This window comes from Taeniopygia guttata, chromosome 5, assembly GCF_048771995.1.
Source record: "Taeniopygia guttata chromosome 5, bTaeGut7.mat, whole genome shotgun sequence".
Taxonomy (NCBI): Eukaryota; Metazoa; Chordata; class Aves; order Passeriformes; family Estrildidae; genus Taeniopygia; species Taeniopygia guttata.
Window position 1 is genome coordinate 38,127,844 of NC_133030.1, and position 22,265 is coordinate 38,150,108.

Consider the following 22,265-nt stretch of genomic DNA (forward strand, 5'->3'; position numbering starts at 1 on the left):
GAGCGGCGCTGGCTGGGGCGGGGAGGAGGGGGCGGGCCGGGCGGGGGGGCTGCGCCGAGCGGGTCTGGGTGTCAGCGCAGCGCGGAGCCGCCGCCAGCCGCCATTACAGCCCCGCGGCCCTCCCACCCTCCCACCCGGCCGGGCGGGGAGCGAGCGGCGCCTGCCGGGAAACCGCGGCCTGGCTCCGCCGCCGCTCCCGCGGCCCACGCGCCTGCGCGGAGGGAGGTGAGCGCCGCGCCCGGGGGGAGCGGGACGGGCCCGGGGCCGGCGGCGCTGCCCGCGGCGGGGCCGCCTCGCCCCGGCCGGCCGGCCCTGGGTCGGTCGGTGGCGGGGCCCGGCCGGGCGGGTCCCGTCTGCTCCGGGTGACACTCGGAAGTGGCGGAGAGGCGAGGCGCGCCCCGCCGCTCGGGAGTGCCGAACGCCTGGGAAGAGTCGGCGGGAATGCGGCCAGGCCGGGCCTGCGTCGCAAAGGGACGCGCAGCCAGCGCAGCGCGGATCCCACACTTCAGTTTTTGAGACTCTGCGTGGTTTAATGGTGCGCTGAGTTTGCCCTACAAGGAGGTGGTTTAGAATAGATGTATTAAGTTTACGGTGTGTTTCTGGAAGCTGGCTAATCTCTGGTCATCTTCGTGATACCTCGGTTGTGATGTGTGTAATGTATTCCCCCCTTGAGGAGGAAGAGTGCACCATGTTCGCTGTTCAGAACTCTTCCACGCGAGAACAGTTTTGCAAGAAATTACTGGTCTATTTTATCTGGCTCGGTTTTATCAGTGATAGCAATGCAGTGTTTGAGGCTGTAGTTTGAATATGGTGAAATTGCCTCGATTGCAAAATACTGCTCTGAAACATAATACTTAAAAATTACCATCACATCCTATTTCCATAGGTTACCCATTTTAAGTAAGGTAGGTCTTTGGTTTTCCCTCTCTTCATAATGTTTACATGCTGTACTCATTCACTAGAGGGGTAGTTTCCTAAAAAAGGTCAGTTCTTGACAGACCTGGAATTCTGTTAATTACTGGGAAAAAATACTGTTTGTCTCTGTACTGGTGTTTCCTTTCTTTACCAGTCTCTCCTTAGGTATGTATTGATGCTTCAGTTAGTTCATCCAGTCCTTCCTTTCTTCTCCATTAAATCATTTCCTACTAAAATGTCATTGTCCATTCTTCCTGATTCCATACTGATTAGGCAGTCTAAATCCAGCTCCTTTCCACCTCAGCTGATTTCTTTTCATTGTCTACTGACAGTTACCTAATCATTATTAAAAACTGAGACTTAGCTCATAATTAGTTTAACCTTTTGTTTAGCTGCAATTTTTCAGGACATTCCTCATTCCTGACTATACGGGAGTTATTGCAGTTTAATTCCGTTACTATATTCAGCCAGCATTTTGATAACAGCAAAGGAAAACGTTTTTATTCTTTCCTTCCTCCCTCGACTTCCCTAGATAATTAAGTTTGCTTTTTAAAAAAAATCCCTGTCCTGAAATTGAACACAGTGTTTTATTTTAAAGCCACACAGACATACTTGTTTCATCTTTCTGATGAATTGTTATGGGCACAGTAATAAACAAGACTGCAAAAATTACTTTTACTGGTAATGTTTAAAATAGTATGTGGTTTTATTAAAGCCTTGTCTACTGACAAAACAGAAGTAGGAAGACCAAGGGTTCTGATTATGTGTGTGGTCTTAATTTGCTACATGGTTTTGTGCAATAAATCTATAAGAAGCTCAATAAACAAAAATATTAAAAATACTTGTTCCTTTTGCTACACCTCCTTGTGCTTCATGCCTTTATCATTTAGCTATTTTAAAATTTTCATTAATGTTTTAATTCTAGGGGAAGGCATATGGGGAGCGGCTGAGGTCACTTGATCTGTTCAGCCTGGAAGAGTCTGAGGGGACACCTCATTGCAGTCAACAATTTCCTCGTGAGGGGAAGAGGAGAGGCAAGCACTGATCTCTCCTCTCTGGTGCCCAGTGACAGGACCTGAAGGACCTGAGGGAATGGCCTGAAGCTGTGCCAGGGGAGGCATAGGTGGGATATCAGGAAAACGTTCTTCACCCAGAGGGTGGTTGGGCACCAGAACAGGCTCTCCAGGGCAGTGGTCACAGCACTAAGCTGGGTGAGTGACAGAGCTCAAGAAGCTTTTGGACAATACTCTGGGGTACAGGATGTGACTTGGGATTTTCTGTGCAGGGCCAGGAGCTGGACTCAATAATCTGTGGCGGTCCCTTCTAAGTCAGATTATTCTGACTTCTGATGATTCTACATTTCATGCACACATAAAGTGCCATTAGATCTCTGCATCCAGAAAATCAACTTGTTTAGAGTTGGACAGGGAAGTACATTATTTGCCTACAGAGCAAAATAATTATTTGCCTATAGTTCTATCTTAACTTTTATTTTTACTTGGTGAAGCAGTTCTGTAAATGTGTAGTCAGGCCATTTTTGTGAGATTATATCTCTTACATTCTAGCTAAGAGCCCTAGAATGTTGCAAACCTTTCTTAGGCTGAAATAACTAAACTACTTCTAAATCTGTAGACATTGTCTGGAGTGGTCTTAGTTTGAGAGACATGTGTCTAATTTGAATTGCAGCTGTACTGCAAGTAGAATTCAAATTTAGGTTGTGGTTTTTTGGGGTTTTTTTTGTGTCAGATTATGTATAAATATGGGTGAAATCTGTGACAAACTAAATGAAGTGTTTGTATCTATACCAGAGGAATAATTAAAATTATATTTAAAATATGCTTTATCTTACTGCATGTAGAATCAGCTGGGTTGGCCTCATGGGGAGACTTAAGATCTTTTTATCTGCAGAACAGGTATTGCAGGCTTTGTCTCTCTGTGAGGTCTCAGCTGTTACCTGAAAAGGAGTGTCACTCAAACAGGGACAAGTTACTTTGAGGTGTCTCATGTGGTCATGCAGCTCCAGAACCATGTCAGCCTTGCAGAGTGAGTCACACAGGCCAATCATGATATGAATTTTCTCTCATAGATACTTATCTGCAAGAGATACTTCAATGAGGGTGACATCTAACACACCGTAACAGCTCATATTTAAATCTCAGTAGTAAAACTGTATGTCATCTGCATGCATGCCAAATTGTCTTTACAGAAGATGTATTTTGTAAGGGAAGTAGAGTGCTACTTAGTCACTCCAGAAGGTAATTTCTTTTGAACGAAAGTTTGCAGTTTCCAGACTTGTTACATCTTCCCCAAGAGATACCTTCTGAGGTTTTTGTTTACAGGGAATCTTTATTCAGTGCTAGAGTTCCACATGTGTTTTGTAGATTTGGTATGCAGGACATGCAAGGAAGCTTATACCATAGGCTGTTCTGGACAAAATTTCTAATGCATGGCTGACTGGGATGGAGAGAGTTGGACTTGACAGTCCATCAGGATCTCGATAGTCTCTTCCAGTCTTCAGTTCCTAAGCGCATTTGTGATGCAGATAGTTGTCCAGTGACCTGGAATGAGAGAACCTATTCATTTCTGACAAACAGCCTTCAGATAGAAATGTCTTTTCATTACTAAAATGAGCAAAATGATGGCAGAGATATGAAAGGCTTGCATCTTGTCACCAATTCCCTTGAACCATTTGATTCTGCATGTATAAAAGCATCGTCATTTCTGTGTGTGTGCATGGATACATGCAGACATGTGCATGAGAATGCTCAGAAAAGCATGTAAAAGTTGTACCAGAGGAAAGGTAGCTGGCTTTTTAAGTGGAGTACTGATTACAGATCATAAAAGGTAGCTTCTCAGATACAAAGAACTTGAAGAAATGGGGTTTCTTTATGCACCAACATGCACAGCTATGCTTTTGTTTGTTTATTATACTTCACAGGCTTCTGTACATCCTGTATACGCAAAACTCATTTTAACGTGTTTTCTATATCTGAAAGCCAAGGTGAAAAGGGAAGAAATACATTTTGTTTGTTAGAAACAAAACTCAGTCATTTCCCTTTTCTGCCTAAACTGTGCAAGCAAATGCTTTTACTATTACAAGTGATTTTTTTCAGAATTAGTTCTAAATGAAATAAAGAAACCCTTAAGCTATTTTTAACACTAGCATTATTCTCAAAGTCATCTATGCTTGCTTACTTTTTGTAAATTTTTACAAAGTTATTATTTGAACTTGCTAATTTATTCCACTTTTTCTGCACAAAACTGTGCTTTTGCTGCCATTTATATGAACAAAATTTCTTGAAAGCTATCTTTGGGGCTGGTGGGAAAATACAGAAATGGCTACAGAAAGAGTGGACCTCTTTCCTACAGATTCAAAAGCTGTTGATTATGTTTTCTAATCCTGTGAATAATTGTCTCATAAATTACAGATAACACTTTTGAGTGCTACTATGGTTCTACCTCTGTTACAACCTTATTAGTTTTTTTCTTCTTTTTAATCTATTCTGGATAAGACCATTTGTGCAGATTCTAAAAAAAACATTCTGGTCTTAATATTTTCATCTGTAAAACAATCCAGGCCATTCACAAGGATACATGCAGATAAAATAGTCACAACATCAGAAAGGGATTAACCATGTACAAAGATTAGGGTAATAAAGGAATAATTAGGATTAGGGGCCAATCCTGCAATAGGATCATACATATGAATTTGTCATGTGTTTTTCTGTTACGTATTGCTTAACAATTACTCAAAGTACAACAGTTCTGTCAGTGCTCTTGGGTAGTTGTACTGTTCTCCTTGTCTTCCTGTTCTCAAGCCCTTGGTACCATTTATGACTAAATTATTAAAATAGCTTGGATCAAAACAGAGAACCATTAATTCTTGTTTCAGCAGCACCAAACATAAAGATGAAGTGTAAAATTCAGATGAAAAAAGAAAAGCTGTTTACACCACTGTTATTATCTGTTTAGCATGGACAGATGTCTTTTTCAGTTGGTCTCCTGTGTCTGAGCTTGCTTAAAACAATGGGCAGCATTTCTTAGATTGTCTTTCATGCCACAGCTCCTTCTTAAGCAGCTTTAAAGTTTCAGGTTCCTTCTGTCATGAGGTTGGCTCTTGCTAGGGGACTTCCTTCTGAGCTGGAAGGAGCTGTTCATCCTTGTCCTTCTTGGAAGGTTTTAATCAAAAACTGACTACATCATCTTAGTATTTCAACTTTATGCTTAAAAATATTAAGACATCTTATTGCAATTCTAACTTCAGGCAGCAATTCAAAATACAATGTGGGGGAAAAAAAGATTGTAGATGGCAGTCTCCCATTTAGTCATCAATGTCAGTCTACTTGCCTCCAACAGTGAAGATCCCATCATACATTTCTATCTGAGCCTTTTTTTATCTCAATGACATGGTTCATTCTTCCTCAGAGACAAACTCGTGCTGATTCAGAAGCCCTGGGTGCAGTGACCAGCATCCACGGCTCTGCTGTCGGAGTGACAGAGCAGAAGTGTGTTCCTGAAGAGGCTTCACATGCCTGGAGGAGGTGAGAAAGCTCTGAGATTGTCATGATTCCAAATAGATTCTGTTATCTTGAGGACTGATCCTGAACTAACTATGTGTCACTCAACTAAGAATGAATTCTCAGTATCAAGTCAAATTAGTAAAAATACATTTGAAATCACATCTGAAAATCTAAACTTCTTTGTAGATAGAGTAAACCACAGTACACTGAGAAAAAGAGGGTCATTGTCTTGAGATCCATGTGATGGTAAAAGAGGTGGCTTTTCAGAAAACAGTGACCACTGTGAATCTGAAGTAAACAATAATTAATGTCAGCACAATATATTGGGACTTGTTGCATCACTGTCATGAAAGATTTGTCACCCATGGATGGTGTATAGCCAGTATTCAAGTTGCTGGTAATATGATGCAGCACCTATGGAGCTTGCTTGTATTTTTTCCCTTGTTGCTTTATGCATTAAGATACACTGTTTTTACTCAAAGAGCTACATTGTATTGTTTTGTGGATTCCTGATAGGTTTTTTTCTGTTTAAACTTTGTCACAGAAGCTGTGAGACCTAAGATGCACCAGGTAAGGACCAACTCTTCAGAACTAGAAAAAAAAGGAATAACTTTTTGCAGTAGTTGTATTTCCAGTGCACAAACCTCAACATTATTTGGGCCAATAAATCTGGGATACAAATAGAAAGTCAGATAGAAAACATTACAGTGACTGTTCTCAGGCATTAAAGAAAATAACCCAGAACTTCTATTTCAAAAAATTACATCTGCAGCTTACTCTCTTTTCATGCTTTTCAAAACATTAGAGATGTCAATTGTTTAGGAAGCAGATTCTAGCATATGCTGTGCTCTTTTTAATACTCTTTTTTACTGTACAATGCATGTGGTATATTTATATTTTACAGCTATATTTCAGTGATGTTGGGTGGTTTAATATTTATTTATATTGATATGAAGCTCTTTTGAGTTATTAATGTGAACCAATTTCTCTTTAGCTATTGAAAACCCATACTTAGTTTTCATTAAGTACAGAATTTGCCTTTTGCATCAGTGTGGAAATCAGACAGGAAAAGATGGATTTCAATAGCTCCTGCTCCAGCTCAGGATGTAGATACTGCAGCTACCCAAGTATTTAGGACTCTCTCATTCTGCATTAAATAAATGATCATATGTTGTGGCCCATGCATTTTCCTTGTCATTCATCTCTCCATTCAATTTGATATGGCAATGGTATGAATGTAATTGGTAAAAACAAGTGTGGGGGGGTTGTTTTTAGAAATTACAAGCTTATGGGCAAATTTTACTCTTAGGAACTGTATTAGTGTGGTTTGGTATAGGGCAAATTTCTGATGTTTGCAAACCAGTTAGCATGCAGGAAGAAAATGGTGAGTAGATTTATGGTTATGAAAAAGTAATTATTTACTCCTCCAATTTCCCAAGTCCTATCAAAAAGTTATTTGATTGAAATGTGAAAATGTCAAATGTGACAGCTGTTATTATTTACTAGCTAGTTTGTGAATAGTTGTGTGGGGGAAAAAGGGAGTTTTTCCATGGGATGTGTGCAAAAGGTTTCAGATTTTTTTTTTCAATGTCGTATGTTTTGGTAAGAAACTCAGTCATAAATATATGCACACCTGGAGTGGATAACTTTTAGGAAGTCTTAATTTCTATCTATTACTACTCTTTTTATTTTTTTTTTCTGCTCACAGAAATACTTTGCCTGATTCCTGCACCCAAAATTGAAATCTACCACTAAAATCAATAAGAAAGAAATGATAAAATTTTTTCTTATGGTTAACAAACAAGGTCAAACAAGACTGTCCAGGTATTATGAGCATGTAGAAATTAATAAACGGGCAATGCTGGAAGCTGAAGTAATCAAAAGCTGTCTCTCCCGTTCAAAGGATGAGGTAGGTTTTATTTTAACCACATCTCACAACTTTCCTATTGATAATTCTGAAACCTATCAGTGTCTATCGCAGGTCATTATCTCATTTGTACCCACGATATAAAAGATTGAGTTTCTAGATTGTAGGTTAAATCAGTTGAACTGCTATCCTGTATTGAATAAATATGTTTTTCTGAGGCTTACAGAGATTTTGGAGTTGTGTGTATCAATGTCATAATAGATTCCTCTTCTTTGTTTGAAGAAGCCCAGAAGTAATGAAAAGCTCATTTTTATTACTGTTATTACTGGTTTTACTGAGATATTACTGTTTTGCCAGAAGGTAGAAGGCAGAGTACTGACAGCTCCAGATTTAAACTTAGGATAGAGGATTCCAAATTATGAAAACATTATCTAAAGTACAGGGGAGTTTGGAAACACAAAATTTTAGGCCTCTGTATTAGACTTCTTTATTCAAGAGAAGTGTTCATGTGTTCTGCAAGAAAGTCAGAAAACATAGATGTTGAAAAATTTTTTGGATGAAAGTTGAGATTTTCATTGCTCTCTTAATTAAATCGTTGGTTCTTTAAGAAAAGCACCAAACTTCTGCATATTGCCTTGAATTAGAGGAGAAAAATGTGACTTGGCAGTGAATGAAGTTTGTTGGTTTGTGTTCTGAAGTCAGCTTGTTTTCATTAATGATGTGTGTTCTTGCACAGCACTCCTCACATACTTCATTCTAGGAAACCTCAATAAAAATAGCAGTTTTTGCAAGGCCCTCAGTTCGCAGCTTTGACAGTGGCTAAAGAAAGGAACATCTTCCTGCTGCTCCTGCCAGGGCATTTCCGAGCGCAGGCTCCAGCGCAGGAGCTGCCGCTGCCATTTCGGGCACCGAGCGAAATGACGCTGAGAGAAAAGGTGGCGGCGTCTCCTCTAGCGGCGTGAAACGGCGCCATCTCCTGGCTCTCTCCCTTTGGGAAAGACATGTTAATTCGCCACTGGCTCTGAAAGTCTAGTATGTTTAATTTTACATTAAAATATTGGTAATTTTTTAAATAGGAAAATTACCTTTAGGTCTCTTTTTGAGAGGGCTTGCACATGAAAATTATGGTAAAATACTGGATGCCTTTATAACCCCAGACAAGTCACTTCAGTTCTACATGTTTCAGTTTTTCCATTTAAAAAGTGGTGGCATGCTTTCTGCCAGGAGATGAAAGGTGTGGTGTAACAGTTACTGTACTAAATTTCTTTCAAGTTAAAATTGATTAATCTAGGCAAGTTCATGTTCACTGTGGGTCTTACAAACCTGAAAGCTCAGGTCCTTTGAGCAATGTGCTTTAATACTGTTGTATGCTTAAATGGCAGCAGCTATAATTGATTCATTTTGCTTCTGCCTAGTGCTCTTTTGTTGAGTATAAGGACTTCAAGCTGGTGTACCGACAGTATGCAGCCCTTTTCATAGTTGTTGGCATCGACCAGACAGAGGTAAGAAATTGTATACCCTCTTGCAATGAACATCTTTAGTTATTATCACAGGCTAGAGCTCAAGTCTTCTTCCAGTATGCAAATTTTCAACAGCAGTAAGAGAATTTCAAGGAGTCATTTAAAAAAAACCAAAAAAAAACTAAGCCAAACAAACAAATCCCCTCCCACCAATTTTTTTTTATTTCTGTGAAGAGAGATAGAAAAGCAAGTATGCTATGCTTGACTTTGGTCTTTAACAGTAGAATGAACTGTTACCATGAGGTAGTCTTCCTGAGCCTTGTACTGATTCTACACTAATTTATGTGAGGTAGGGTTTCTCAACAAATGTTAGTATTACACAGGTCAGCTGTCTCATCTGTGGTGACTTCTCTCTGTTTTTAATGTCCTTGGCCGAAGAAAAAATTCCTATACTGTCAGCTATAAAGATGCCAATTTATTTTACTTTTCAAAGGGAAATAAAGGTATCTGGAAGCTTACAAGTACTGCTATTTCAATATGTTCAGGTTGCACCTGGGAGGCCTTCATGTTTGCATTGATAACTGGTTCTTAGAAATTAATTCAGCACTTGCTGTTGGAGACCTTAACAGGGTGCTGTGGAAGGTAGCTGCTGCCTAGCACAATATCTTCAAGTCAGGGTTATCATGGCAGGCAATTTGGGACAAATTATTTTGGCTTTGCTACAGAAATTGCCCAGCAGAGGCTGTATCTGTGCTGCAGCTGGCCAGTGTGACTTCAGCATGGGTAAGCTTAACCTAGTTAGCTGTGTGTGTCCATAGAGTGAGCTGGGAGGGGTGGAACAAGGGCTGCAGCGGATGGCAGCAGCACGGGGGAGAGAAGCCAGGGCTGTTCAGAGCTGCTCTCTGTGGCCAGCCCGGAGCTTCTGCCCTGAGCACCACCCAGCTCTCCGCACCTCAGCTGGGGGACTACTCTATTGTCTAGTGGCTTTTCATTCACCAAAAACTGAATTAACACAAAGAATATTATTACATTTTCTAGATATTCATTTAATGTTCTGTTGTTTTTCATTTCAGAATGAGATAGCAATATATGAACTAATTCATAATTTTGTGGAAGTTTTGGACAAATACTTCAGCAGAGTGGTGAGTGAGATGCTGAATCTGTTATGAAACATTTTTTCTCTTTCAAAACTTTGGTGGAAGTGTCATTTCAGAGAATAAATCAAAGGAGAAAAATATTTAATATTTTCGAATTTTGATAAATATTATCACTTTGGGGAAAGGCAGTATGAGCTGATTTTTCAGAGAAGTAAAAGTCTACATGGGTTATAAATTATCAGACAAGGAATACCAGAAATATTTCTGTTAGAAAAGCACAGGTTTATGGGTCTTATGGGTTTTCTTTGGGTCATATACTCTTAAATTAGCCATGGGCATTTTATATGTTTTAAAGAAATAAAGAGGTTTTACTTTGCAGTTCTTATGCACTTTATAGCATTACATTTCCCAAATGAACTTCATTCATGATTAAGATGGTGTCAGCATGAAGCAGGGAACTGACATCACTCTCACTGAACAAGATTAGAGGAATGGAGCAAAAGAAACCTCAAAAACCAGTCTGTACTTGTACTCCCCATAGTGTTGTCAGGCAACAGTGGATATCTGATAAAACAACTATTATAGAGATAGTAATTTTGTTAAGGATTCAACATCAGACATGGCTCCATTTAAAATAACACTGTTCCTTTTGGTGGTGAGATTTTTTTGCTTGCTTGCTTTTAAAAAGTTTGAAAATGCAGCTTTGCAGTTCTGGTTAGAACATTTGCTATTTAATATAGGGTTTGTAATCTTGTTACAAAAAAAAAAAAAAAAGACTGAAATCATACTTTGGCACAGTTTCAGTTATGTGTTAGAAGTTTCAGAAATCTGTTGAATATCCCTCTTGGAAAAGAGGACTAGATATTTCCTCTGTAGTCCATGTACTTGAGGTACTACACTGGTAACTGCACAAAGAAGATATCAGTATGCAGGGTCTAAAACTGCTTTCCCAGTTCTAGTACCATAGCAAGCATGGCAGAGCTCCCTCTGTGAATTCAAGGACATGCTTGACAAAGTCATCTGCACGCTTCACTGTTTAGATATTTGGCAAATCTTTTAGGCTGTTATCTCAACTGCTGTCACCCCAGCCCACAGAAACTGCTGGTACTAAGTATATCACTCTCTGACTGCACTGAGTTCAGAATTTCTCTTAAAATTGCTGACTGTAGTCCCAACCTAAGTAGTGATAACCAGGAATGGGATTAGATCTCGGCAGCACAGGAATGCACAATAAAATTTAGTCATATCTTATTTGTCTGACTGAGCTAACGGTTGCCAACCACCTCTCTTATTTTATTCCATTAAAGCAGAGCAAAAATAGATGTAGTTATACATATAAATGTAGTATATATAAAATCCTTTCACCACTCATATAACCCAACCACTTATAGCTGTTGGAAATTTGCTGAGTTCATCATACCAGAGGGATTTTTCTTATTGTCTGTAGCATTTTGGGTTTGAGACAGAGGAACCTAAAAGGGGGGTGCTATAAGAAACCTCATGACATTTGATGGTTCTGGTTCTAATATCATATAACACAATAAATGGCAGAGCACTAAGACAAGGGCTGTAATTCTAGCTGGGGTTTCTGGCAGTAACCACAGAGCAAGAAAGTATAAATTTGTACTTTTACAGATTACTGTTTAGGATTTGCAGAATTTTAGCAGAATCCCAAATTATGATGATGGCAGTGGAGGCAGAACTCTGGGAAAGGAAAGAACATGTGTCCCACTCTAGAAGGACATTTTGTCATCTATTATTTTTAGACTTGAGAGCTTTAAACTTTCTCAGATACTCTATTTTTATCTAATGGAGTTTACAAAGCTTGAATTCAGATATGAAAACAAACATTAATGGAATTAGGGGGAAAGCTTTCAGAATTGTTTGTGAGATGTAATTCTGAGTCCCCTTCACTTTTATATGGCTACCCAAGAAAAATTCTGCATACTGGTCAGAAGTCCAATATCCCCAACTACTTTTTAATGCTGAGAAAACTTACACTGATCAGACCCTTAAAATGCAATTTCTGTGATGCATTAAAAACTTCTAATTGAAGAATGGCAGAGTCACTCAACAGAGGCCTATAGAACTAGAACTAGTCCAGTTTAGATCATCTTTAGACCACAGAAGTAGTAGCAATTTTACCAGTAAAACCTTACCGGCTTTACTCTCCCTTAAAACCAGGTTTAAACCATGAATGAAAACCACATTATGAAACTAAATTCTCTAGGTAGCAGGTAAAGATTCCCTCTTTTAATAGAGACTGGGGAATCTCCACACAACTTGGCAAGATCTTATGTGCTAAGGCTGTGATTAATTCTTTCTGAGTTTAGCTACTTAACTGAGGAACCTAAGTTAGAAATTTGGTCATCCTAAGCTCCCTTTACTGGCAGTGGAGACCGATGAGTATCTCGAGAAAGTGAGTCATGCCTCAAGTGTGCCGAGTCAACTGGTGAAGATCCCCATCTCTTCTGCTGACTGCAGAGAGACCACGAGGGCTTCTAACTCAGACATTTTGGTTAAATGAGTAATACTGCTTGGAGTAAATCCAAAAATAGAAGGGAAATCATAACTATATGAAGAATTGTGTTGCTGGGGCTGGAGAATACTTAGAAGTGCTAAGGGTCCAAAGCTTGGAGTTGCCTTGCCTTTCCTAATTTATGCAGCCACTACCACAGCCATGGGTATATACAGTGTCTAGATTTTGGTGTTGAAATGATCTGCAGCAGCAACTTTAACTGTGTAAACTTGGCACTAACGTCCTGGTTTTGCAGAACAAGGAAGAAAGAATACAGGGCTGGAACTGCCATGATTAGAGCTGCTGGTTTTCCACCCACTCACTCAGATGGCACTGCCTATATTCAAATTGTTACTTATAAGTGACCTCAGTGAGTTTTTTTAGCTTTGATTACAGAGATGGATAGCACATGTAAAGCAAAGCAGTGTTGCAGGAAAAGAGCATGTCATTGTCCAGTCCAGAACAGAAATCTGAATCACTAAAATTTTCTATTGTTATTTTGAAGACTTTCTTTATCCTTTGAAGGGATGTGTTATGTTTAATGATTATGAAATGAGATCACCTGAGATAAGATATCAAACTAACTAATGGCTGTCTATCTCTTTTCCTTGCAGAGTGAATTAGATGTATCCTTTTCAGTATCAGAAATCAATTTGTTATCACTTTTTGGTGTATGCTCTGGTTCATACTGTCTTCATAGCACTGACTGTCACTCAAGTCAATGGAGATGTTCACCAGTTTTGCACTTGGAGTAAGTAGCACCATTTTGCACCTTTTTGAAAGCATAGCTGATGTTCACATGGCTCACCTATTTAAATCCCTCATTAAGATAAGCCTGGTTCCACTTAAATAAGACACAGAGAGCTTGCTTTGAGAGAACTAAATACACAAAAAGGTAAATTCATGGGGAACTTTCAGGCTTAAGTTAAGGTTTCACTTTGAGTTACAATAAAATAGATACTGAAATTACTGTAATAACAAATGAATGTCACAGCTGTGTCTTGAGCCAAATAGCAGCACTATTTGTAAGATCATGTTTGCAGTTTGATCTTACTTCATGAAAGCAAGAAGTGAGTTTTACTTTCTGTATCTTTGGAAGGAGTGAAAAAAGTGGGAGGAGAATATTTAGGAAACCAGGTGTTAACTTTTCCCACTTCTCCCCTTACACTGCTGTATTTTCATTATGTTTTGCAGGGTATTAATTAAAATATGATTTAAAACTCACTCAAATGCAAATACTAAAATACAGTCCTGAAAAATTAAATATAAATAGCAAGTAAATAAAACACAATACTGGAAAAATTAAACCAGGAGAATATAGCACAGCCTTCCTTCTCAGTTCTTCCAACACAGTGTGTTGACTCTACTCCAGCAGTGCTTATGCTTATATTTGTTGTTGGTTAAATGCAGATCTGCTGGTACAAAGAGTTTCAGTTACACACCTGAAATACAGCTGCCATCTTGCAATCAAGTTCTGTCAAGTAATTTAGTTTATTTATGAATTATCACTTATGAAGAACATAGAAAGTCTGTAATTTTTTTGTTCTTACTTCTTTACTGAAAAAGGAAAAAAACAACAGGAAATAATTAATTTCACTTTTGAAAATATTTTAAAGCTTGTAATTCTGTCTTATTTGCTGACAATACATATATATATAGGTGTGTGTGTGTGTACATACACTCACACATACTGTCCATGTTTCCTTCCTAAAATTTATAAAATGCTGTGGTGTTAGTAAAACCCTTGGATTCACTGATACTATGTAAGAGCAATGACATTCCAATGTGAAGGGACACTTAAAGTGTGTGACCAATTATAGAAATACAAATTTTATATTCAGTTAGTTCTAATCCTGAACTATGTGTTCATGTATGTGAGCTTTGCCAAATTAGAGACTGACCTGACCTATTTAATAATTACACATAAAAAGAATCCCCTATGTTTCCATATAGTGTACTTTGAGCATGCAATTGCCTGATTATCTGAGCCATTTGGTATACTGACTATTCTGAATTCTGCTGCCTCTGCTCAGTGATTTCCTACCAAGAGCTCTGCACCTTGAGCTACTCCCACTAGTCCATTTAATAGCTGAGAAAGGCTGCTGCATATCATGGAATGGTTTGGGCTGCAAGACACTTGAAAGGTCATTTAGTTCCAAGCACCTTGCCATGCATGGGAAGGGACACCTTCCACTAGACCAGGTAGCTCAGAGCTCTGTCCATCCTGGGTCTTGAACATCTCCATGGATGAGATATCTACAACTTTTCTTGGAAACCTTGGGTAGTCCCTCACCACCTTCACAGTAAAGAATTTTTACCTAATATCAAATCTACATCTGCTCTCTTTCAGTTTGGAGCCATTTCCTCCTTGTCCGGTCACTACATGCCCTGGTAAAACATCCCTCTCTAGCTTTCTTGTAAGGCTCCCCTTTAGGTACTGGAAGGCCCCAGTTAAGTCACTCCTAAATCATCTTGTTTCTACACTGAATAATCCCAATTCTCTCAGTCTTTCCTCAGAGGAGAGATACTCCACCCTTCTAATCATCTTGATGACCTCCTCTGGAGTCACTCCAGCAGCTCCATGTCCTTCCTGTGCTGGCCCCCCAGAGCTGATGCAGCCCTGCAGGTGGCTCTCAGCAGAGCAGAGTAGAGGGGCAGAATCCCCTCCCTGGCCCTGCTGCCCACGCTGCTTTGGATGCAGCCCAGGACACGTTTGGCTCTCTGGGCTGGGAGTGCCCATGGCTGGGTCATGTCCAGCCTCTACCCACAGCACCCCAAGTCCTTCTGGGCAGGGCTGCTCTGGTCTGTCCATCCCCAGCCTGTGCTGGTACTGGGGGTTGCCCTGACCCAGGTGTAGCACCAGGGCTCGGTCTTGTTAAACCTCATGAGGTTCCAATGGGCACACGCCTGGAGCTTGTCCAGATCCCTGTGGATGGCATCTTGTCCTCAGTCTGCACTGTTTGGAGAAGTTGTTGCATTATATGCCAACACTAATGTTGGAAACAGGTGCAATACCACATCTGAATGATTCCTGCTGAAATTCTTCTATATGGGTCTCATCTACATGATGGTATGCCTATAAATATTTAGAAAATAGGAGTGTGCATTTCTAACTTAGTTGGTCATAATGGAAAAAATACTGGAAAAGTTTGTGTCTGATACATCACCCCTTAACATACATGACATATGCATGAAGTATGCAGCTTTAGCATTAGGAAGTGTACTTTTTTACTATATACATTTCAGGAACAACTTTACAATAAAACATTTTACTTCTATATATGTACAAAATAATGCTCCCATTCAGGAAGAGCTTAATTCTTAAGTTGAAAAGCTACCTAAAATAGTCAAAATTAAATAACCTCCCTTATTAAATGAGATACCCTCCCTTATTAAATGTAAAGCAGAGGTGTAACTAAAAGGAAGTGGATTATTCAGGACTGTATTTATTTTTTACAACAGCTTGAATAGCTGACCCAGAAGAACAATCTGGGCAAGTGCCTTTAGCTATTATTGCAGTGCAAGAAATAAACGATCAACCTGCCTTTCATAATGTGAAAGAAAATATCCTCCCCTGCAGTTAAACCATTGCCTTTGCCAAATAGTCTCACACTAACTCTTGTGCTCAGTGCAGTTAGTTTGGTTGCAAAATATCTGCTGGAGAAGGTGTCTTCTGAAGGTCTGCAACAGTGAACACTAAGTAGTATTTACAGAATCTTTGTTTACAGAGTATCTTGCAGGAGACTCTCATAATTTCCTGACTCTACTATTATTTTTGCGTACAGATCCATAGGAAGTTTATTTTAAATGTGATAGTGGCTATTTTACATAGCCAGTAGTGTTTACTAACATGAAAAAAATAGCAGGAAATTACATGAACTCAAAATCCATTTAAAATAGACCCTAATTACTAAGGCTATTCGGCCATGCACAGAGCAAAGCCCAGTTAAATCCAAAAGCTGAGCCTATTACACAATTGAGGTGTCCCTGAGCCCACACCAAGCCTGCAGCATATGCACTGGTTCTTGCAGCTCCCAGACATAGTGCATTGCCCCAGTATTCCTGGCAGTGCAGCTCCAGCAGAGGCAGAACTCCAGCTTTCATTTAGGTCCACACCTGAATTCATCCAGGGCATCCAGCTAATGTCATGGTCCATCTGGAGTCAGGTATCAGGAAGGGTGCCTTGGGCACAAGGCAGGGACTGGGTCAGATCCCAACAGGACTTGTACATCGTGTTGGTATGTATGACACAGACAGGTAAGATGCTAAACAGTGCATGAACAATTGCACAGTTCTCTCATGTATTCTGCAAAAATGAACACAGATTACCTACTGGCTAAGTACTTGAGAATAGTCAGCTTTTTATAGAAGCTTTCATGTGTGAATTGTGAACCATTTACCAATTATATGATGTCCATTTTAATTCTGAGAGTCGTTGCACACTTACGAGTACCTAGCCTGGAATGACATTGGATTGTTTCTAAAATACCAGGAAGTAGTGCTGTTGAGCCAGCTGAATGAACAAGCTCTGAAATTGTCCTTGGGGTGTTATACCTTAGTGTGTTAATAGCTCTGGATAAGCCTTACTTTTGCCTATAAAGTAAGTGGGAAGGGTTTTCTGTAGCACTAAAACTCCAGCTTGGGTGGTGTAGGAACTACTTTCTTGCTACGAGGAGGATAAAAGAGACTATAAAACACAAGTGTTAGGACAGCAGCTTTATAAGGAACAAAAAGCTAGTAAGTATGACAGTTTCTAAAATTACTAAAGGTAACTTTTCTATTGTCTGAACTGGTGAAAGCAGTTGAAGTTACATTAGTAACTTCCAGAGAAACAGATACCTAAGCTCCCGTTGTGGGAAGGGAGGGGGTGACAGTGTGCTCTAGGACTAAGCATCTGAAGAATGTTGTCTTGATCCAAAAAAGCCATTACATTCCATTGCAACTAGCTGCTGCTGCTCCTCCTAGGACAGATAAGAAGCTTTGATACAGGGAATACTTCATGTGAATAAACTATTCTTCAGTTCTCCGTGGGATAACACTGAGAATACAGTGCATTTAAGGAGTAAAAAAATTGAATGATGAAATTATTCTCTGAATTTATAAGGATGTACTTCAGTTTGCACTGTAACATAAATAGGTAAAATGGAAACCTATAAGACTAGCTTAAAATTAGCTTAGTTGTTCTAGAATTTCACAGAATTTGAAGGCACCTTTGTCTCCTATTTAATATCAGCATAGTCATTTGAGGAAGAAATGGTCATGAAAACATTTCATGGGTTTCAGTGCCTTAAATGTGACTGCCATTAGATAGGCTAAAAGTTACTGAAAGTGAACATTGGCAAAGGTAAGTCCGAATGTGTGAGTCTAGACTAAATAAAGAAGCAACTCCAACTAATCCCTAGCTGAAGATGAATGTACACTATGGAAATCAAGGGTCTGTAGTACTGTATATTCAGTAGCAAACCATCTGCCCCATATGTACCTGTACTGTAATCTAGAAAGCCTTTGTGTTCCTGGGTGTGTTCTGTGATCACAAGGTGCACTTCATCATCTCAAATCTGGACACACCCTTCAATTACTTGCCTGGAAAACCCTGAGATCTCTTAAAATACCTCCAAAGGAAGAAGCTATTTATTACATGCAAGTCCTAACTGTGCCTTTTCTCCTTCTTTCCTTCCCCTCTTCCCTGCTCAACTGTCTATATACACAATACTTGTGTCACGTGTACTTCCTCTTAGTATGCATTTGCCATAAAAGCTCAGGGACAGTAGAAAGTACCATTAATGTCTTTAAGAAGGGGAGCTCTTTATGTTACCAAAAGCCAGTGTAACATTTAAAATGCCAGTTGTGTTGGTACCATTTACTTCTACTGCTTGGTATGTAGCTTGCTGCAGCATTGGCAGAAATTGGGAAGCCAAAGCCAGGGGGGCCTCACCTTTGCCCAAGCTGGCATGCAGAGATGAACATGTTTTCCTCTGCATTCTTGTTTTAAAAAATCTTGTTATCCTCTGAATGGATCTAGTGAAAGTCCCTTAGTGCTCTTTTTGTGGGCAGCCAGGATTCTTACTGGAAGCAGGACCTTAAATGACAGCTCTGGGTGGAGCACATGGCAGTGCCAACACCAATACAGCTTTTTCCTGTTGCCAGCTACTCAAACTGGTTTTCTTTGCTGCATTCAGTTGGGTGTGGATTATGACTTCAGGGCTTTAAACCCTGAAATTCGGGGACACTTGCCAAACAAGTAACAGGTGGGGAGGATGAGCCTTGCTAAGGATCAAATACATATCCCTCCTTGGGCAGGGCATTCAGACATGAATGGCTGAGCTGTGTTGGGCAAGATAACACCATAAAGCACAGGTGAAACTTACAGAAAGGGGAAACGACACATGGTTGCTCCCTGTACAATCCAATTGTTTGCCAAGAACAGTGTGGTAAAGGGAGGTGGAATGTTAGGTTGAGGGTAGGAGTTGAAGAATGCTTTGAGACCTTCCAAGATCTTTCCAGAATGGTATTAGTATCCCCATTCAAACTGCAGATGGAATTACTACTTCTGGAATGATGACTGTGAGATTACCATATTAGAAATGGACAGAAATCATGCCACTTCTCTGCAATGGAGTAAGCCCATTTGGAAATAACCTCGAATGGCTTGCAGGGAAATTGTCATCTCATTTAACTGCTTTGGGTCTCAGTGGAACAGCTCTAAGATTCTTATTGGCATGGGTACAGTTTTCCTTTGACATGGTATTGGCACTTCTGGAAATACAGCAGGAAAAAACAGTGATGACAAAATTTGATTAAAAATGTGATTTAAAGGTTTTCTTAAACAGGATGATGCAGAAAAATAAGATGGGGGTGGCAGGTTGCTGCATAGTCACTGATCCTGGTTGATTAATTTATCAGGGTTTTAGATTTTTTTTAACTGTTAGAGGAAGGTCTGGGCTCTGCCATGGGAACTGGGGCAGTATGAATCAGTGGTAGAGTGTAAAAATTAAAAGCCAGGAGGAGTTGCATTTCTCACTTGCTGAAACCTGAATGGAATGTTATCTAATTTCCTTAACAGATCCTGTAGCCAGTACTGAGCAGTGCCAGAGGTGAACTAAGCAGCAAAACAGTTGTCTTTCTGAAAATTCTCACATTACTGTAATAAAGAAATCCTAACTTCTCAAATTAAAATATTTCTGTAAAGGCTGATTTACTCAGTAAGTTTATCACAGCAAGAAATTTGGCTTCAATCTTTAAGCTGCCAAGCCAAGTAAAGCTACCACCTGTGTTCTCTGGTACCACAGAAATGGTGATTGAAGTTGTAAGGACAGCACTGCTCCTTGGTATCAAAAGGCACAATTTTTAGAAACAATGCGGGCCTATGGTCAGATTCAGGAAGAAGTCTGGTATTTAAAAAATAATTTAGTATTAAATTAGGTAGTTAAGTTTAGGTCAGCAAATTAGAAACTGTCTGAATGAACCATGGCCATCCTTAAGACCCTGTTGACAGCTATAGTTTCTCACCTAGCAGTAACCAGTATAAGTTATTTGAGGACCTGAATTATGCTACTACACATACCTAGACATGCTATGCTATGCTCTAGGTCAAGCAGAACACTTCCTCTGGAGCAGTTTTACAATTGCTTCCCCTTCTGCACAAACACACAGTAGCACCAAGTTCAGCCCAGAGCATTCACAGCAAGGAGGAACAAATACATAGGTACCTGCCTCTTGGGCTGTTGTCATTTGCAGTTCACTACTCACACTGCTCCAGCTCTTTGGCAGAGCAGTACGGCTGACTGCAAAAGTCAGATCCATTGGCAGCCAGGAGACAGAGCAGTCTTCTTCAATGTCTGAGTTGTGTTCAAAAAATAAGACAGATATTTATCACAGAGAGCAGAGGAATCTCTTGATGACTTCAAAAACATGATTCTTGCAACTCCACTGATCAGCAGGGAAGTCCACTAACATAAATACAAACACTAGAACAAAACCAGGCTGTCTTCCCGAGTTCAATTCACAGTGTCATAAATAGCAGAATGGGAGAGAAGGCACTCGAGACTCATCAAAGTGGGAGAGAAAGTATTGAGAGATGTATTTAGCAGTTACTGTATGAAGGCTTGCTAGCTCCACTGCACCAGTCCTCAATACATGGGCAAGATTTAGAAGGTACAAAATGAAGGCAACGCAGACCTGTTGTGCTCAGTACAGAACACATGTAAAGAGCAGCAACAGGTGGAGAGCTAGGCAGAGAAAGGGTTATTCATGCTCTGTGTATGTATGTCAGTGAGGCATAACAGATGCACCCAACAGGCTGCTTTGCTGTGCCTGTTTCCATTTCAGGTTCTGGTGATAAATGGCAACATCCAAGTCTTTTTTTCACAGCATAACCCATGGCAGTTGTTCAGTGGATGTGCTGGACACTCATGTCTGCATGGATGCACTCATGTGTCATGACTGCCCACCACTTCACACCCCTGGAAGGCATGTCATTGGGTTTTTTGAGACTGATGCTGTTAGATAAAGTTAAGGCAAGACAGATGTGCTTTTGGATGGATGTGCTTATTGATTTACTTTTCCTCTTCTTTATGAGATTTACTGCTAGATCAATTATTCAACTTTATGTATCAGCATACTCCTATAAGCTATGTCCAAACAGATCAAATACTGTTAGTTATTCTGGGCAAGGAAATGATGAGAATCTAGTGTTTAAGAACTTGCTAATTACTTCCTTGGAGGAATGCAGAATTTTTGCATATTCACATAGAAGGCTGTGACCCCTTGATGACATTTCATATCCAGACAATACGTGGTGCCTCAGCCAGAGAGTAAAACTAACCACCTACATCTAAGCGTAAGTTGACCTGTTTTTTGCCACTATGTACTAGTGCTATATTCCAGGACAGGATACTGCTTGGGCTTCAACTTCTCTAATTCTGACCACTCTGTGATAAGGAAAAAGTGTCAGTCGAACTGTTTCCCTAGCTTTAGTAAAATAATGGTAAATAAACTAGAATAAATTAAGAAGTACTTAAGATTTTTTTTTTCTGAATTATCTTCACATTGTTCAAAATACACTTAACTTGAAATGTTTCTAGATCATGTTCAATTTGGACAGAGTGCACATAATTTTGGATGAAATGGTGCTAAATGGTTGCATTGTGGAAACAAACCGGAACAGAATTCTCGCCCCTCTGTTTGTGCTGGACAAAGTGGCAGAAGGCTAGGAAGAGGCAAGAGTGACTAAGGTGTTTTACAAAAGATGGCAAAAGCATCAGGAATGTACCTATAGTAGTTTTCTGCTGTTGCAGGACTGACTCATGCAACATTCAAATTAGTTGGAAAATGTTTTCCATTTCTCTAATACTCTGTGTACCCAATGGGAAAGATACAGCTAAACATGTACATGCATTCAGATGCAGCTTCACTGACCCAGCAGAAATCTTCCTAGAATGGTCAATAATTATAAAACATTTTGAAGATTAAAAAATGGAAGCTTACCATGACTAAGTATCACTTTGAATTAGGTAGTATCATGCCAGACCTAGAAGACAAAATACATAGAAATATAAATTCAAACTGAGTTTCAATCCTTCCCTTAAGCACCAGCTTGATTTATTTTCGTACAAATTTACTGTTAATAATAATTCTGTGACTTTTATGCCTGTTTTTAAACTATATTCATCCTTCATCAAAAAGCTGGTTTCCCTCTCTTTGCCATTCAAGTCATGGACACAAAAAGAAAAATACAGGTGTATTAAGTATTTCTGCATACTCTGAAAGTTGTAACTGGAATTATTTTGCATTTAAATATAATATTAATAAAATATAATTAAAATCAGAAGTTTAATGCTCTTTTGTCATGTCAGCTTCATAAATTACACAAAATCTTTTCCCTTTTGG

At 39.6% G+C, this 22,265-nt stretch overlaps 1 protein-coding gene across 8 annotated transcripts; it reads left to right on the forward strand.

Moving 5' to 3' along the window:
- The first annotated feature begins 96 nt into the window (after window positions 1-96).
- On the forward strand, window positions 97-22,206 carry AP4S1 (adaptor related protein complex 4 subunit sigma 1). 8 transcript variants are annotated; one of them, XM_072930201.1, is made up of 8 exons: window positions 97-225; window positions 5,341-5,456; window positions 5,983-6,005; window positions 7,144-7,344; window positions 8,718-8,804; window positions 9,836-9,904; window positions 12,992-13,128; window positions 21,461-22,206. In XM_072930201.1, exons 4-8 carry the CDS (start codon window positions 7,207-7,209, stop codon window positions 21,489-21,491), a joined length of 462 nt encoding a protein of 153 aa, XP_072786302.1. In that variant the 5' UTR covers window positions 97-225; window positions 5,341-5,456; window positions 5,983-6,005; window positions 7,144-7,206; the 3' UTR covers window positions 21,492-22,206. The 8 variants fall into 8 exon arrangements, with proteins under 8 accessions (XP_072786302.1, XP_072786300.1, XP_072786304.1 ...); XM_072930203.1 differs by lacking the exons at window positions 5,983-6,005; window positions 21,461-22,206 and adding exons at window positions 1,841-2,038; window positions 19,441-19,601 and having other exon boundaries at window positions 153-225; XM_072930198.1 differs by lacking the exon at window positions 5,983-6,005 and adding an exon at window positions 1,841-2,038 and having other exon boundaries at window positions 155-225.
- Window positions 22,207-22,265: the final 59 nt, after the last annotated feature.

What these genes read in the sequence shown, in the direction of transcription:
- AP4S1 (XM_072930201.1), top strand. Translation starts at nt 7,207, where the DNA reads ATGATAAAATTTTTTCTTATGGTTAACAAACAAGGTCAAACAAGACTG. An exon ending in TTGGCATCGACCAGACAGAG is followed by an intron (nt 8,805 to 9,835) that starts GTAAGAAATTGT and finishes TTTTCATTTCAG; the next exon opens with AATGAGATAGCAATATATGA. An exon ending in TCACCAGTTTTGCACTTGGA is followed by an intron (nt 13,129 to 21,460) that starts GTAAGTAGCACC and finishes AAATGTTTCTAG; the next exon opens with ATCATGTTCAATTTGGACAG.